The sequence below is a fragment of the Setaria italica genome, chromosome II, assembly GCF_000263155.2.
Source record: "Setaria italica strain Yugu1 chromosome II, Setaria_italica_v2.0, whole genome shotgun sequence".
Lineage (NCBI taxonomy): Eukaryota > Viridiplantae > Streptophyta > Magnoliopsida > Poales > Poaceae > Setaria > Setaria italica.
Genome location: NC_028451.1, coordinates 9,132,422 through 9,147,206, shown reverse-complemented (window position 1 = coordinate 9,147,206; position 14,785 = coordinate 9,132,422). Strand labels below are relative to the sequence as shown.

Sequence of the window (14,785 nt, the reverse complement as noted above, 5' to 3'; positions counted from 1 at the left end):
ATTTCCTCAACCCCTCCAGTCCTCCGCCGTGCTTGAGTTCCGTCGGTTCCTAATGGCGAGCAACGACGAGATGGATTGGAGGATTTGTTCCCCCAGCCCGATCCACAAATTCCCCCCTGCCAAATCGATTTTTTCTCTCAGTCCGAGTCTTCCGGTGCCCCCCATCACGGCTTGGAGAACTTGGACCTCAATTCCCAGGCTGAGGAGTACGTAGATCTGAGCATATACTCAGAGTACCTTCGGGGAGATGTGGTTCCCCAGGGCCGCGGTAGACGTACTCTTGGCTTACACGCTGCTCACAATGGTGGTGGGGGCAGCAAAGGGGCCGGCGGGAGCAGAGGGGTCGGCGGGAGCAGAGGGGCCGGCGCGAGCAGAGGGGCCGGCGGCACCACAGGACCTGGCGGCAGCAAGGCGGCCGGCTCCAGTCAAGGTGCAGGCGGCAGCAGGATGGCCGGCGGCAGCAGGGGGCCTGGTAGCAGAGGTGGAGTAGGGCGTGCAAGATCATTGTTTCGCGGTGGTGGTTCTGGCAGTGCAGGTCGTGGAGGAGGCCGTCGAGGTGGTGCTTGTGGTGGAGGAAATTCAGGCCCTCCAGAAGATGCTTTTGATGCCTATGAACACAATGTAGTTGATGATGCAGCTGTGGAAGTTGTGTTTCCTGCCTCAAAGGTAAAATCTGTGACTTGATAGTATGAATTTAGGGTCCATTTAGAACTTCATAGTTTCTGAAATTGTGAATTGTTTGAATTGTGACTTGATGCATGACATAGCTTCATGAATTAGTGGCTAGATGAATTAGTGGCTTCATGAATCTGTGACTTACTGATATTGTAATATGCTGAAATTGTTAGATGTTGAATTTGTGAGTTCCTGAAAATGTTGCTTCATGTATTTGTGGAAATTCTGTCTAGATAAATTGATTAAATAGTTGCTGAAATAGTTAACTATATACTACCTGAATTAGTTGGTGTATTACTTTGTTGATTGCTATTTGTGTGTTGCCTTGAAATTCACTGTTCTTTATAGGTTTATTACAATACAGTAATTTTTTGTATTGGTATCCAATAGATTAAAAATGACAAAGCGCAGTGGATAGAAAGGAATACTGGAATATTCTGTGATTTGTCAGTTGAGCAAATTAGAGAAGGAAACTGTCCCAAAGGCAACATGTCCACTAGAGGGTTGAAGATAATTCAGCAAAAGTACTACATGGCTACTGGTTTGAAGCATGATCTTGGACAGTTTAGGAATAGAAGAGATCAATTGAAAAGGTTATATACCTTTTGGAAAAGTCTACAGAAGGAATCAGGTCTAGGTAGAAATTCAGATGGGACAGTGCTAGCTCCAAATTGGTGATGGGATTTACACACAGAGGTGAGAGATAAATTTTGTACTAACCCTTTAATTTCCAGGATGTAGTGCTCCTGACTTAGAATGACATGTCACTTGCAGAAACGTCCTGATTTGAGGAAGTTGCAGCATGGTGCTCCAGAGTACTTAGATCAGTTTGAAGAAATGTTTCATGAAACTGCAGTTGATGGAAGCACAACATACATTCCAGAAGTGGAGGAGGAGGAAGAAGAAGATGGTGAAGATGATGACATTGGAGACCCTTCAGTTGGTGGAGAGGACTGTGATGGTGAACCTGCCTCTTTCTATGACAGCCCAAAGAGCTCAAACACCAGGAAGAGGTCCAATGCAAGCACCAAATCAAATGCTACTAGCCCTCCCAAGAAATCAAGAAGCCTAATAATCACTGTTGTGACTAATTACTTCAACAGACAATCAAAGAAGGATGATGTGACCCATTGTATTTTCAGGAATGTTGGTGCATCAATTGTCAAATTCACAGAAGATAAGAGGCAGAAGATGAACACCAATTCAGTGGCAGATGAAGTTAGGAGATGCCAACAGTTAGCACTAGATTGTGGTGCAAGGAAGGACAGTGCTGAAATGTTTGCTTGTTGGGACATATGCAAGGATAAATTCAACAAGGAATTCTTCTGCAACCTTGATGATGCAGAGGCTAGAATGGCTTTTTTGAAAAGATGGTGCAAGAAGGAGAACTTAGATTATAATTTAGTAGTAAACTTATGTGGTTGTTTGAACCTTGAATTGTTGGTTTGTGAACATGTTATTTCGGCTGGTAGAACATGAATTTGTGCCTGTTTGAATTTGTGATCATGTGAGATGTTTGAATTTGTGGTTGAGTCAATATGTGGTTGTTTGAATATGTGGCTGTTTGAGTACTGGACTATTTGATTTTGTTGAACATGTTTGATTTTAGCTTGTGAACATGGCTCGGCTACAATAGTAATGTGCTTGTTATGGATTTGTTTGACTAATGCATGCCTGTTTTTTTTTGTAATGGTTAATTAGGATGATGGTGAAGGAAATTTTGACGATGAATTCATAAATATGGCATGCAAGTTCATGGAGATGGAAATCATACATCGAAAGAGGAATCGAGAGATTATGGAGTCCTCAATAATGCTTGGTATGTACTATGACACTTACTTCAACAAAGGGCCACCTAGAGTACCCACTGTACCAGGCATAAAATGGGTGCAAGAGACACTATCAAATCCAACTTCATGCTACAACATGTTTAGGATGTCTTGCACTTTGTTTCACCAACTTCATGACCTGTTGGTTGAGTCTTATGGTTTGAGGGGAACTAGAAGAATGTCAACGATGGAGGCTTTAGCTATGTTCTTATGGATAAATGGTGCACCCCAGTCACTAAGACAAGTTGCGGATCGGTTTGTAAGGTCATTGGAAACAATAAGCCACACATTTGATTTGGTTTTGTCATGTGTTATTAGGCTAGCAGTAGATATAATTAGGCCAAAGGACCCTCAGTTTACAACAATTCACCAGAGGTTGAGAAACCCTAGGTATGCTCCATATTTCAACAATTGCATAGGAGCTATAGATGGGACTCATGTACCAGTTGTGGTGCCAAGTAATAAGGTGGTGCAGCATACGGGCAGACATGGATACCCTACACAGAACGTGCTTGCCATTTGTGACTTCGACATGAGATTCACACTTGTTGTTAGTGGATGGCCTGGATCAGTTCATGATATGAGAGTATTCAGTGATGCTTTAAATAAATATGCTGACAAGTATCCACACCCTCCTCCACGTACAACTTTGCTCAATAATGTTTTGAAAATAATTTATATGCCAATATTGCTAACCATATTCTCTATTAATTTGTAGGAAAGTTTTATCTAGTAGACTCTGGATATCCTAACCGCCCGAGGTATCTTGCACCATCAAAGGTACGAAGTACCACCTTCCTGAGTTTTGGAGTGGCCCAAATCCGAGAGGTATGAAGGAGACTTTTAATTACGCGCATTCATCACTTAGAAATGTTATTGAGAGGTCGTTCGGAGTTTTGAAGATGAAATGGAGGATTTTATTGGGAACACCAAGTTTTCCAATTGAAAAGCAAAGCAAAATAATAGTAGCATGTATGGCGCTTCACAATTTCATTAGGGAGAACGATAATGCGGATAGGGCCTTTCATATGTGTGATCGTGATGAAAATTTTGTTCCTTTGACCGAAGAATCAAGCATTGAAGGACATGAGGGAAATACCGAAGAGTCAGACGGAGATCAAAATATGAACCAATTTCGTGATAGTATAGCTAATGGTTTGTTCAATAGATTGTAGAGGTTTTGTATTTTTTGAGTTGTAATGACAATGACGATGGACTGTGCTTACTGTTTTTTGACATTCCACTAGAATTTAGTTGACAAAGGCGGCAGCAAAGGGCCGGCAAAAAAAAATGGCGGAAAAAAAACCGGCAAGCAGCACCTCTGCGCCAGAGGCAGGACTTGCGCGCTAGGCAGCGCTCTGCTCGGGCCACGCCAGAAGAAGCGCTCGCTCGCGCCAAAACCAGAGGACCTGGCGCTAGAAAGGGACCGGCAGTTACTCCTTAATTAGGGGTAGAACAGTCATTTTCCCTCTAACATACTAAAAATTATGAGTCCATCCAAACACCTCACTCCTAAATTTTAGGAATAGCAATTTCTAGCTCATAAACTTTATGAGTGTCCTAAAGTTTATGAGGGTGTATCCAAACAGGCCTTGAAACTGAAAAGCACCTAGTAACTCAAAAGTTTAACAAGACTAAAAAGGTCTATCACTTTACAGGAACTTAAAGGGTGTGCTTTTGTTGCTTTCAATTAAAAACTAAAAAGATTATTGTAGTTTTCCACATATTTTGTTTAAGCTCCTTTGGGATAGGGATGTGCAGCTCACCCAACACTAGAACACAACAGATCGGAGGAGAGGAAACATTGTGCTCAGATACATGCAGAAAATGGTGTCAGGATCGGACCTGATTATGGCATGAAGAATTCTCTCATGCTCCGTCAGAGCATTCCAATAAGTCACTCCCTCCTATACCTAGGAACCCAGCTGGGTGGCTTGGTAGTGCAATAACAAATTGATTTACGCTGCATAAAGCCAATAACCCAGCTATTCAGCAGTGCACCAAACTGTTTATTATTGCAAAGATGAAACCAAAACCAAACATCATTTTTGTTGGAAATATGCGTGTTATTCTAATTGAAGGTTTATCACGAGACATATTATTTCATAATTTTTTGCTGCTGCTTCGTAAACATGAACTTTTATGCAAACGGTGCCAACAGTATGTACTAGACATAGATGTAGCTAGCAGATATAACATCAGATATAGCACACTTCACCAAAGAAAGAACAAGAAAAAGGATGTAGTGGAGTTCATGGGAATCTTCTCATGAAAAAGAGGAAGATGGCAACCCTCTGCATTTACTTATTCAGTGAAGCAAAAGAGCTCTTCTACATATTAATTGGTCAACACCAACTTTAACTAGAAATATGGGACAATTCCATCATAGAAGCTGGAGGATGTTATTTGGAACATTAGAAAAAGGATTGGAACCTTCCTAGGAAGTTGTCATCCTTTTCGTGCTATTTTACAGATCAGAATGTCGGATTGAGTTCACTGGAATATAGTGTCAAGAAATGAAAAGGCAATGAAGTTTAGGCTACAAAATGATGTGGCTCCTGAATTCGGTTTGATTTTGCGCCAACAGTCATCCTCCGGGAGACCACCATGTGCTTTGATCTCTTTTGGCATGGCCTTGCATTGCAATGTCCTGAGTGTTTAAATGGTTTGCATGCAAGACAAGGTATTTTTTCAAGAAGCTGAATTTCACGATGCATCCGAATCCCATAATGTGTTGATATATGTGGTGCACAAACAATAAGGTTTTCAAGACAACTTGCATTGCCCATGCATCTAAGAAATTTTCTAAAGCGTGCTAGAGTAGATGACTTCATGGCCCTTTCAGTGGAGTATATATCAAACACTAGCACACGCGGTTATATGTCATGCATGGGCCCGCGCGTCTGGAAATCAAGAGAGGTTAGCTGGACATTGTACCTTTCTGATCTGTAGGACCAGCACATCCATATATCTATGAATCATAGCCAGGAAAAACTAAATGTCGGTGATCCGTTTATCTAATAATGAGAATAAATTAAATGTCTTTACTATACTGCATAGTATAAATATAGAACAGCATGTCCCTACTACCCCTACCACTACCCATGTCCAGTTGGAAATTCAGTGCTAACTATAGGGAAATAAGGTGATCAAGGTTGGATCTAGATATGCTAAAACTCCTTGATCTCGATATGATGAACTCATCAAACGCAATATAAACAAATTGATCGAGATGCTGAACTCCTCAAATGCAAAATAAACAAATGAATAATCTTGATTAACTCATTTGATGACGAATCTGAATTAAGAAGCATAAAAAATTTAAGCTCATACAAATGATAGCACAGGATAACAATGTTAAAATGTTTTGTCCCGTGAGAATTATTAAATGTTTGAAAAAGCTTATTTAGGTAAGAGCACACACCACCCCATCAATACATACACTTTTCACACAACACACCATAAAGCTATGACCTAGTACTGCTAGTAGGAAGTTGGTCTTTCACTAGATGCGTAGGTTCCTGGCCACAGATTGGAGTCAGGCTCGGATTTCGTGTTGACCAATTACTCATGGGTCTATGAACTAACGGAGGGAGTACTTAAGTACTTTCCTCCTAAAAAAAGACTACTTGAAACGCTCACAGTTGGAGTCGGCACTGATCTGAACTTGACCATTCTCTGTTTTTTTTTTTTTTTTTGAGAGAGAGGATGCTCAGTCTCTGCTCAGCTCAAACAAGTACACCAAGGTGGACTTGCCTTGCAAGTTCAGATCATGAATATCTCCAATTAGCCAAACTTTCTCTATACAGGCTAGTTTTACAGTTATGATGGCATTTCTAAAGTACTTTGTTTTTTTAATCTTAATGGAAAGAACGGATGTGTATGGGAAAACTATGGATAGGTACACCTAGCTTTATTAGTACTTTATATGGATCCTTATTCTAACATAAATCTTTGATTTTGATTCTAAATATCCATATCAGCATAATGCCAGAATCTGTCGAAGCGAAACCCAGCACACGTAAACATGGGCCTGTAGTGTGCACCGAGCCCAGGGCAGCTAGTCGACCAGTTCCTGAAGGCTTCCCGCGCCATCCAATGAAACCCACTACCACGTTGGGACCAATTGCTACCTCCCCTCCCCTCCCTCCATGGAGACCCCACCGCCGCCGCTGCCGGGGAGGACGCGCTAGGTTACGCCATGACTGCCCACCCCCACCGTGACAAAAATCCGCACCCCTCCCATCACCACTGCATCCCCAGTCCTGCCGCCGGTGCCACCGAGGCACCGACGCTTAGATATGACGTGTCTTTACTCCGCTGCCCGCCTGCCTCTCACTGCCCTTGGATGCGAGGATGGCGATTCGCACGCAGGATAAAATAATTCCCTAAGAAGCTGGGTTTCTCGATGCATCCCAACCCCATGCATTCATTAGATAGCTGTCGTTACATATGTTGTTGCAACTCCGTGATGCTGTGAATAAAAGAGGGAGCTATGTGTAGAAGTTGATTTAATTTGAGACAAAAAAAATTTAGCTGGAGATTGATTTAATTTGGTACGTATGGGTACTACTACGTAGTATAACATTTAATTGATTCTTACTATTAGATAAATGCATCACGGACATTTAGTTTGGCTACCTTTCACGAGATGGTACCCCATTGTCCAGCCATGATGTTAGGGTCATCAGAATATGTCTGATGCGTAGTCAGAGGTGCTCGTCTTACACATCAGAAAGCTCAAACAGATGTAGCACAAGGTAACAACGTCAAAATGTTTTATCCCGCAAGAAATAATTAAAGGAGAGTACACACCACCATATATCAATACATGCACTTCACACGCCAGACCACACCACACCACACCACAAAGCTATGATGTTGTAGGAAGTTGGGCTTTACTTGGATCGGAGTCATGCTCGGATTTAGGGGGTGTTTGGGAGCACTCCACTCCACGAAAAATTGCTCCACTCCACCAACTCCGAAAATTTCGCAGCCAAATGCGTCTAGCTCCAGCAACTCCGGCTCCAGAAAAAAGGTGGAGCAGGGGGTAGATCCAAGTTTTTTTTGAGTACCTCAAGGGGTGCTCCAAAACCTCCTTTACTAACCTCCTCGTGAAGTTGGTGGGTATTTACCCACCATTGCCACTCGTTACACACATACCGGTTCGATTCAAGGAAAAGAAAACGCCCCGTCGCCGCCCCTCACCCCAGCTCGCCGTGCTGCCCCGCCTGCCCGCCGCCCGTCGTCCCGGCTAGCCGCACCGCCCGCCCGCCCTGCGCCCCGCGCCCGCCCGCCCGCCCGCCCGCCGCATGCCGCTGGGCCATAAGTAAATTTTGAAGCGAGGTTACGAATGGCATTCAGAACATAAACAATTGCTGCATGTGAGCGTGTGGCTAGATCCACGACATGCATGTGCGCGTGTGGCTAGACCCATGGCATAGCTATGTACCGAGTGGTGATTCTTAGAGTATGCTAATATGTGGTGAGGTGATAAGGGTGTGAGCCCTTAAGTAAAATAGGGTGAATGTAATACCCTAACCTAATATTCCTTAGTAGTTGTTGGCCCATGTGGTCAAGTTATGATTGTAGCTAGTGTGTTTAGTAGCTCCTTGGAAGTTTAGGGGGTGAGGATCAGCGTTCCAAACATAGCACTTATCTACATGAAGCGAGAACGAAAAGTGTAGGAGAGATGCTATGAATATGAGGACGTGATGAAGCGAGAACGAAAAGTGTAGGAGAGATGCTATGAATATGAGGACACGTTCCATGTGAGGAGCTAGGCCGCAAGCAGATTTTGAAGCGGGCTGTTACAGTACATTCCTTCCCTTCCCATAGGAAAACAGGAAAAGCATACAGATTTTGGAGCGGGGTATTATATTACGTTCCTTCTCAAAAAAAAAACAGACTAAATGCATTGAAAGGCATGTGCATTGGAATAAGCACTGTGATCGATCGATCTGAACTTGTTCATTCTCTATTTTTTTTTAATTGAGTGGGAGGATGATCATTGTTTGCTAAGCTTAAATAAGTAAATCAAGGTGGACTTGCCTTGCAAGTTGAGATCATGAATTTCTCCAATTAGTCAAACTATTTCTCTATTAAGAATTTTTAAAGTGCTTTGTAAATAAGTAAACCAAGGTGGACTTGCAAGTTGAGACCTTGAATTTCTCCAATTAGTCAAACTATTTCTCTATTAAGGATTTTTAAAGTACTTTGGTTTTCTTCTAGATTTCAAGGTAAGAATGGATGTGTTCGGGAGAACTATAGCTAGTTACACCTAGCTTTATTACTCCATCCGTTCCAAATTATAAGTTATTCTAACTTTCTTAAAGAGTCAAACCATTTTATGTTTGATCAAAACTATATAAAGGATCACAAAGGTTTATGGCACCAAATAGATATACTATGAAAATATATTTAATAAAAAAACTAATGGTATTTATTTGGTATCATGAATGTTAATACTTTATTCTATAAATTTGGTCAAACTTGAGATGTCTTGACTCTCCAAAGTTGAAATGACTTATAATTTGGAACGGAGGGAGTAGATCCTATTCCTACATAAATCCTAGATTCTAAATATTTATATTAGCAACAAAATGCCAAAGTATTTCTAACACATGGGCCTCTGATGTGCACCGAGCCCAGGCCCATGCCGATCTGCGAGGTAACCGAAAAGCCCAGCCGGTCGGCCACTTCCCCGACCCTGGGCCGGCTTCGTCACAAACAAACGAGACCCACTACCACATCGCCGCCAGTTGCCGCCTGCTCTCCATCCCTCCCATGGCGCAACTCCCAGACTCCGCCGCCGCCGCGTGGGAGGCGCTGGACGTCGACGACTCCGACATCCGCCTCGGTCCCCCCTCTACCTCGCGCCTCCCCCGCCCCTGCTCCAGCACCCCCACCGCCCACCCTCACCAGGACGAGCCCCCGCATCCCTCCCACCACCACCGCATCCCCGAGCCCGCCGCCGCCGCAGCCCAGGATATGACGCGTCTCCGCCCCGCCACCGGCTCGCCTCCCGCCGCACTCGGACGCGGGGACGCGCGGGCCCCGGACGCCGACTTCCTGCTGCCCCCTTGGCTCTGCGCGCTCCACTTCCTCGGTGAGGGATAACTCCGAGCATGTCGCGGGCCTCGCCGCTGATGAGCTTTCTTCTCATTTCTTACCGAGTAAAATCTCTCTGTGTGTGATTGGTCCACCTTTGCGGGCTTGGTGGGATGCAGGGAGGGACCGCGCATGGGAGCAGCCGGGGATCAAGGCCATCAAGAAGGAGGAGACATTATGTCGAGCACCTCTGGTGCGTGTTCGGCGCATGCCAAGCTTTCGATTTTGATGGCTATTTTGTCCGATTGGAGCGTAACTGCGTTGTGCATTGACCGTTTGGGGCTTTACATTGTTGTCAGGTGGCCGGGGTGGTGACATCGTGCAAGCCAAATGGCCTCGGCGATCTCTTGGTGACGCTGAAGGTTAGCATTTGGCATCATTGCCTCATTCTGCTCCCTGTCCTGTCTTTTTTTTTTGTTTTCAGTAACTAGTTTAATACCTGTGCGATTTCTACGGCCACAGAATTCTATGTCACCTCATGCGATGTACCCTCAAGGCCTCAACTATTGCCCATGTGTTGTGGCAGAAAAAAAAAACATGCACATAGTAGCATCAAAGTTGGAGTCCTAACCAGCAGATGTTGCAAATTACAGGTGCTACCGAACTGCAAGCCTGGTTATGTACATGAAAAATTCATAGGACAAGGCCAATGGACTTCAAACACATTGTTCATTGCAATCTTCCATCATGTCCAGCATTACAACCTCTGTATATCATCTTTCTTCCACGTTCATAGTTCTCTTTAACATGATGCAATTTTATCATGGCATCTTCTAACTTTTGTCTACTTAGGGATAGGTTTTGTGATGACTTATGAGCACGCCACCATCTGTCAATATTGTATGTATGATGATTAGTATGGTAATATAATACACATACAACTGCAATGGCAACACTTGAAACCTACCAAAAATTTGGTACTGGTCAAAATGACACCTTGAGTGAGAATATAGTAGAAAATGCTCCTGGGGGTTTAGGCTGAAATCACTAAACAGAACAATCATAAATGTGTCAATACAGATTTTTTCAATGTAACGTAAATATACTCAACCCGCTTAAAGCTGACTGCACTACAAGGACCAATTTAGTGCTGTACAAACTTCTTTAGCTTTCCTGGTTGTCTGAAGGTGATTTTTTACTAGGCAGGATGTGGGAAGCAACGAAGGTAGGGGTGACCTACCATTGGGGTGCAAAATGGGAACCTAGATTCTTTTAAGGAAGAAGTCCAGATTACACCCCCCATCTCTTCACGTGGTCTAAAATTCAACCCCCATCTACAAACCCGTCTAACGGACCCCCCCGAACTTCCCAAACCAGGCAACCCCCCCCTCCCCCCTGAGCCCGCTCCACGCCGGTTTCGGCCCGAGCTGGCATCGATGTTGACCCGCGCCCGTCCATGTCAGATTAGGGTTAGATAAAAGAAGCAGCCCCTCACTTTCCCCTTCACGCTGCCCCTCAAAGCTGGCGGCTGCCCTTGGGCTTCTCTGTTGCAAATGCCGTAGGACAGAAGGAGAATCTCGTGGATTAAGGTGAGTCCTCTTCTCCGTAGGCTGTAGATCTGTTATATTCTTATGATTTTGGTTAGGGACCAAGGTCTGGATCTGCTATTTTCTAGATGGGTGATATGGATAAGCTGGCAGTTAGATTTCATTTTGGAGGAGAGTTTTTCTTTGATGGGAAGATGATGCACTATCTCTGTGGGTCTGAAGGAATGTCTTACATAGATCAAGACTTAATTTCTTTACCTGAGATCATGGCCATCTGAGGGATCATGGAGTGGGTTCAGATGATGTTTTGCTGCATTGGTTGTGTCCTGGTAAAGACTTAGGCAATGGGCTTAGGCTGTTGTATGATGACAATGTGTGCCTGTTAATGTCAGATGTTATCACAGGTAGAGAGATTGCAGATGTGTTTGTTGAATTATGGCAATGCAACTGGAAGCACTCGCAGGTGATGAGAGAAGTGATGGTGAAGCAAACGAGATGGGAGGAAGAACAGTTATTGATGTTGATGATGGTAGCTCAGATGAAGTGCAATTCATTGGGGAGAAGAAGACAAGCGCTATCCAAGGCAACCCAATCAAACTAGAGGAGTCAAGTCTACACCTATAGAAGTGCTCCAGTGAGGTGGGGGAGGAACAAGAAATGGACAGCAGTTCAGATAGTGAGTACCTTCCCAGTGGTTGTTGTTCTTCAGAAGAGGATGAGGAAGCAGTGGAAATTAAAGCAAAATTGATGGAATTCAAGAAGAAGGTTAAGTCTGGAGATCTAGAAAATTTAGATGGTGCTATATCTGCATATGCTCATGTTAATGAAACTGACCAACTTGATGGATGTGGCCTTGAAGATGGCAATTCCGCATCTAGTGGTAACTCTAGTGATCAAGAAGATGAATCATTTGAGGCTCTGATGGAGAGGTTATTAGGAAAGGAGACAATTTTCCCAGGTTTGACAAAAAGGCTGTTGTCCCTAAATTTGATTTAGGAATGAAGTTCAGTGATAAGAAACAGTTCAAGGATGCAATTATTCAGTATGGTATTGCTGTAAGGAAGGTTTTAAAATTTATCAAAGATGAAGGAAAAAGGGTCAGAGCTATATGTGATTGGCCCATGTGTCCATGGGTATGCCTTTTGAAGAAGACTACTTTATCAGATAGTTGGCTTGTGACCAGCCTGAATGATGAGCACACATGTCCCAAAAGGAGAGATAACAAACTTGTGACATCAAGAAGAATTGCAGATAGGTTTGAAAGTTTGATTAAAGCAAACCCAACATGGAGCATACATCACCTTCAAGCCACAGTTCAGCAGGAAATGTTTGCAAATGTCAGTTTGTCTAAGTGCAAGAGAGCAAAGGCTATTGTAATGGGCAGATGGTTGGATAAGATAAAGGGTGAGTACACCAGAGTGTATGACTACCAGGAAGAACTTCTAAGGAGTAACCCAGGCAGCACAATTGTTATAAGGTTGGACCCAGAGTTTCATGATCCTGTGTTTCAGAGAATCTATGTGTGCCTAGATGCATGCAAGAAGGTTTTTTTGGCTGGATGTAGGAAAGTAATTGGTCTTGATGGTTGCTTCTTCAAAGGAGCAACTTATGGTGTGCTATTGTGTGCTATTGGTAGGGATGCAAACAATCAAATCTATCCTATTGCTTGGGCTGTTGTCGAGATGGAGACAAATGATTCATGGGTCTGGTTCTGTTATTTGTTATGCACAGACTTGGGGATTGGAGATGGAGATGGTTGGGTTATTGTCTCAGATCAGCAAAAGGGGATTCTAAATGCAGTTCAATCCTGGCTTCCTAGAGCTGAGCATAGAAATTGTGCTAGGCATATCTATGCTAATTGGAGGAAGAAATTCAAGAAAAAGGAATACCAAAAGATGTTCTGGAAGTGTGCTAAGGCTCCATGCATCACTCTGTTCAATATTGCAAGAGCTGAGTTGGCTGAGAAGACACCTGAAGGAGCACAAGCAGTGATGAACACAGCCCCACATCATTGGAGCAGGGCATGGATGAAGCTAGGATCAAACTGTGACTCAGTTGACAATAACATTTGTGAGTCATCATCACAGGGTAGGGCTAAAGTCTCCATTAATGTCACATCTGGGACTGCAAGTGCAAGAGTGAATGCCCAGGAACCATCCAAAAAATGATGTAATGTGCCTGACTGATGGCAATTAAGTCATGTAATTGGCCAGACTATAGGCTACTAAGTCATGTAATATGCCAGACTAATGGCTCCAATTTGTGCCAAACTTTAGGCCACTACTTTCTGTAATATGCCAAACTAATGGCTCGCATGCCAGTGCTATGCAGTGCTACCTGTTCTACTTCATTTGTCATTGCTGGGACCAATTCAGTTAGCTTGAAAAATAGAAAATAATGCTGGACAACCTTGCTCATTCACTTTAATTGAAAAGTAGGCATACTGCTCATTCAGTAACATAACATTGTACATTACTGGGAGCATTTCAGATAACACAACATGCCACTGAACCTACTACTTAAACATCATGCCAAGAACAACACCAACATAACCAAATAATGCTTACAGTAGCAGCACTCTATATCTCTGAAATTTCTTTACTTTATCACTGAGTGCAATGACTTGGTCCTCCTTCTCTGCTACTGTCCTCCAATCAGTTTCTCTCTGAACAAGCTGTTGGTCGATCTGTGCCCTTGCCTCTGAAATTGAAGCTCTCAATTTTGCATTCTCCTTAGCCAAACCCCAAACCTTGTCCCTTAAATCGATCAACAATTACTTGACAAAAGGGGAGGTGTTGTCATCATCATACCACTTCCAGAACTTGCATCCCCCAGCCTGCACAAACGGACACAAACTGAACATGCGGCTCCACACCAAAATCAAACTGAACAAACCAAGATGAAGCAAATACCAACCCAGCGTCTCATGCATGCAAAGTACCTCCTCCCAGGGTTCAGAATGCTCCAGGAAATCCATCTTGTTGCCTTCTTCTTGCACCTGCAGTAAATGGCTGGCTCGTAGTCCAGTGGCCCCTCCTGATAAGCAACAGGGGACCAACAAATCCCATCATCTCCGGCGCTGGGGACCGAAGACGCGCTCAACTGGGACGAGCTCCCACTTGCTGCGCTCGCCATCTCCCTCCGCAGCCGTCGCCTGGAGTTTACCCGATGGGGAATCACCTGGATGAACTGAGAGAGAGAGAGAGAGAGAAACAGAGATAGAGAGAGAGATGGAGGCGGAGAAAGAGAGCTGCCGACAGAGATAGGGAGGGACGCAGCCTGACGGCATCGTTATGCTGACGTGGATGGACTCGGGTCGACGTGGATGCCAGCTCGGGCCAAAACCGGCGTGGAGCGGGCTCGGGGGGGGGGGGGGGGGGGGGGGGGGGATCCCCCGTTTTGGAAGTTTCTGGGAGACCCCTAGAGAGGAGTTGGAAAAGTGGGGGGGAATTTTAGACCCACGGGAGAGAAGGGGGGGGGATACCGAGCTTTCTCCCCAATTTTAAAGGGGTGCGAAGTTTAATTTTACTTGGGGAGGGCATACTAACTTAAACTTTGTGAGGGATCGTTCTACTTCTAACATCACACCTGCAGAAGTATAACATAAACAGAGTAGCATTCATCAGTGGTGACATAGTATGGGCCGGTTTTCTATGGTGATCGCCATCTCCATTGAACCTGGTC

General features: G+C 44.1%; 1 protein-coding gene across 4 annotated transcripts in view; it reads left to right on the top strand.

Annotated features, from left to right (window-relative positions):
* Positions 1 to 9,253: 9,253 nt before the first annotated feature.
* LOC101778315 overlaps positions 9,254 to 14,785 on the top strand; it is a 7,585-nt gene continuing 2,053 nt past the window's right edge. For 2 of the 4 annotated variants that reach the window (XM_004955868.2, XM_022823796.1), the window contains exons 1-3: positions 9,254 to 9,612; positions 9,734 to 9,807; positions 9,914 to 9,976. In XM_004955868.2, the coding sequence (XP_004955925.1) occupies positions 9,291 to 9,612; positions 9,734 to 9,807; positions 9,914 to 9,976 (459 nt within the window). In that variant the 5' untranslated portion in view covers positions 9,254 to 9,290. Of the gene's footprint in view, positions 9,613 to 9,732; positions 9,808 to 9,913; positions 9,977 to 10,207; positions 13,452 to 14,785 lie in introns of those variants that run through there. The other 2 variants (XM_022823795.1, XM_022823794.1) reach the window with 2 other exon arrangements.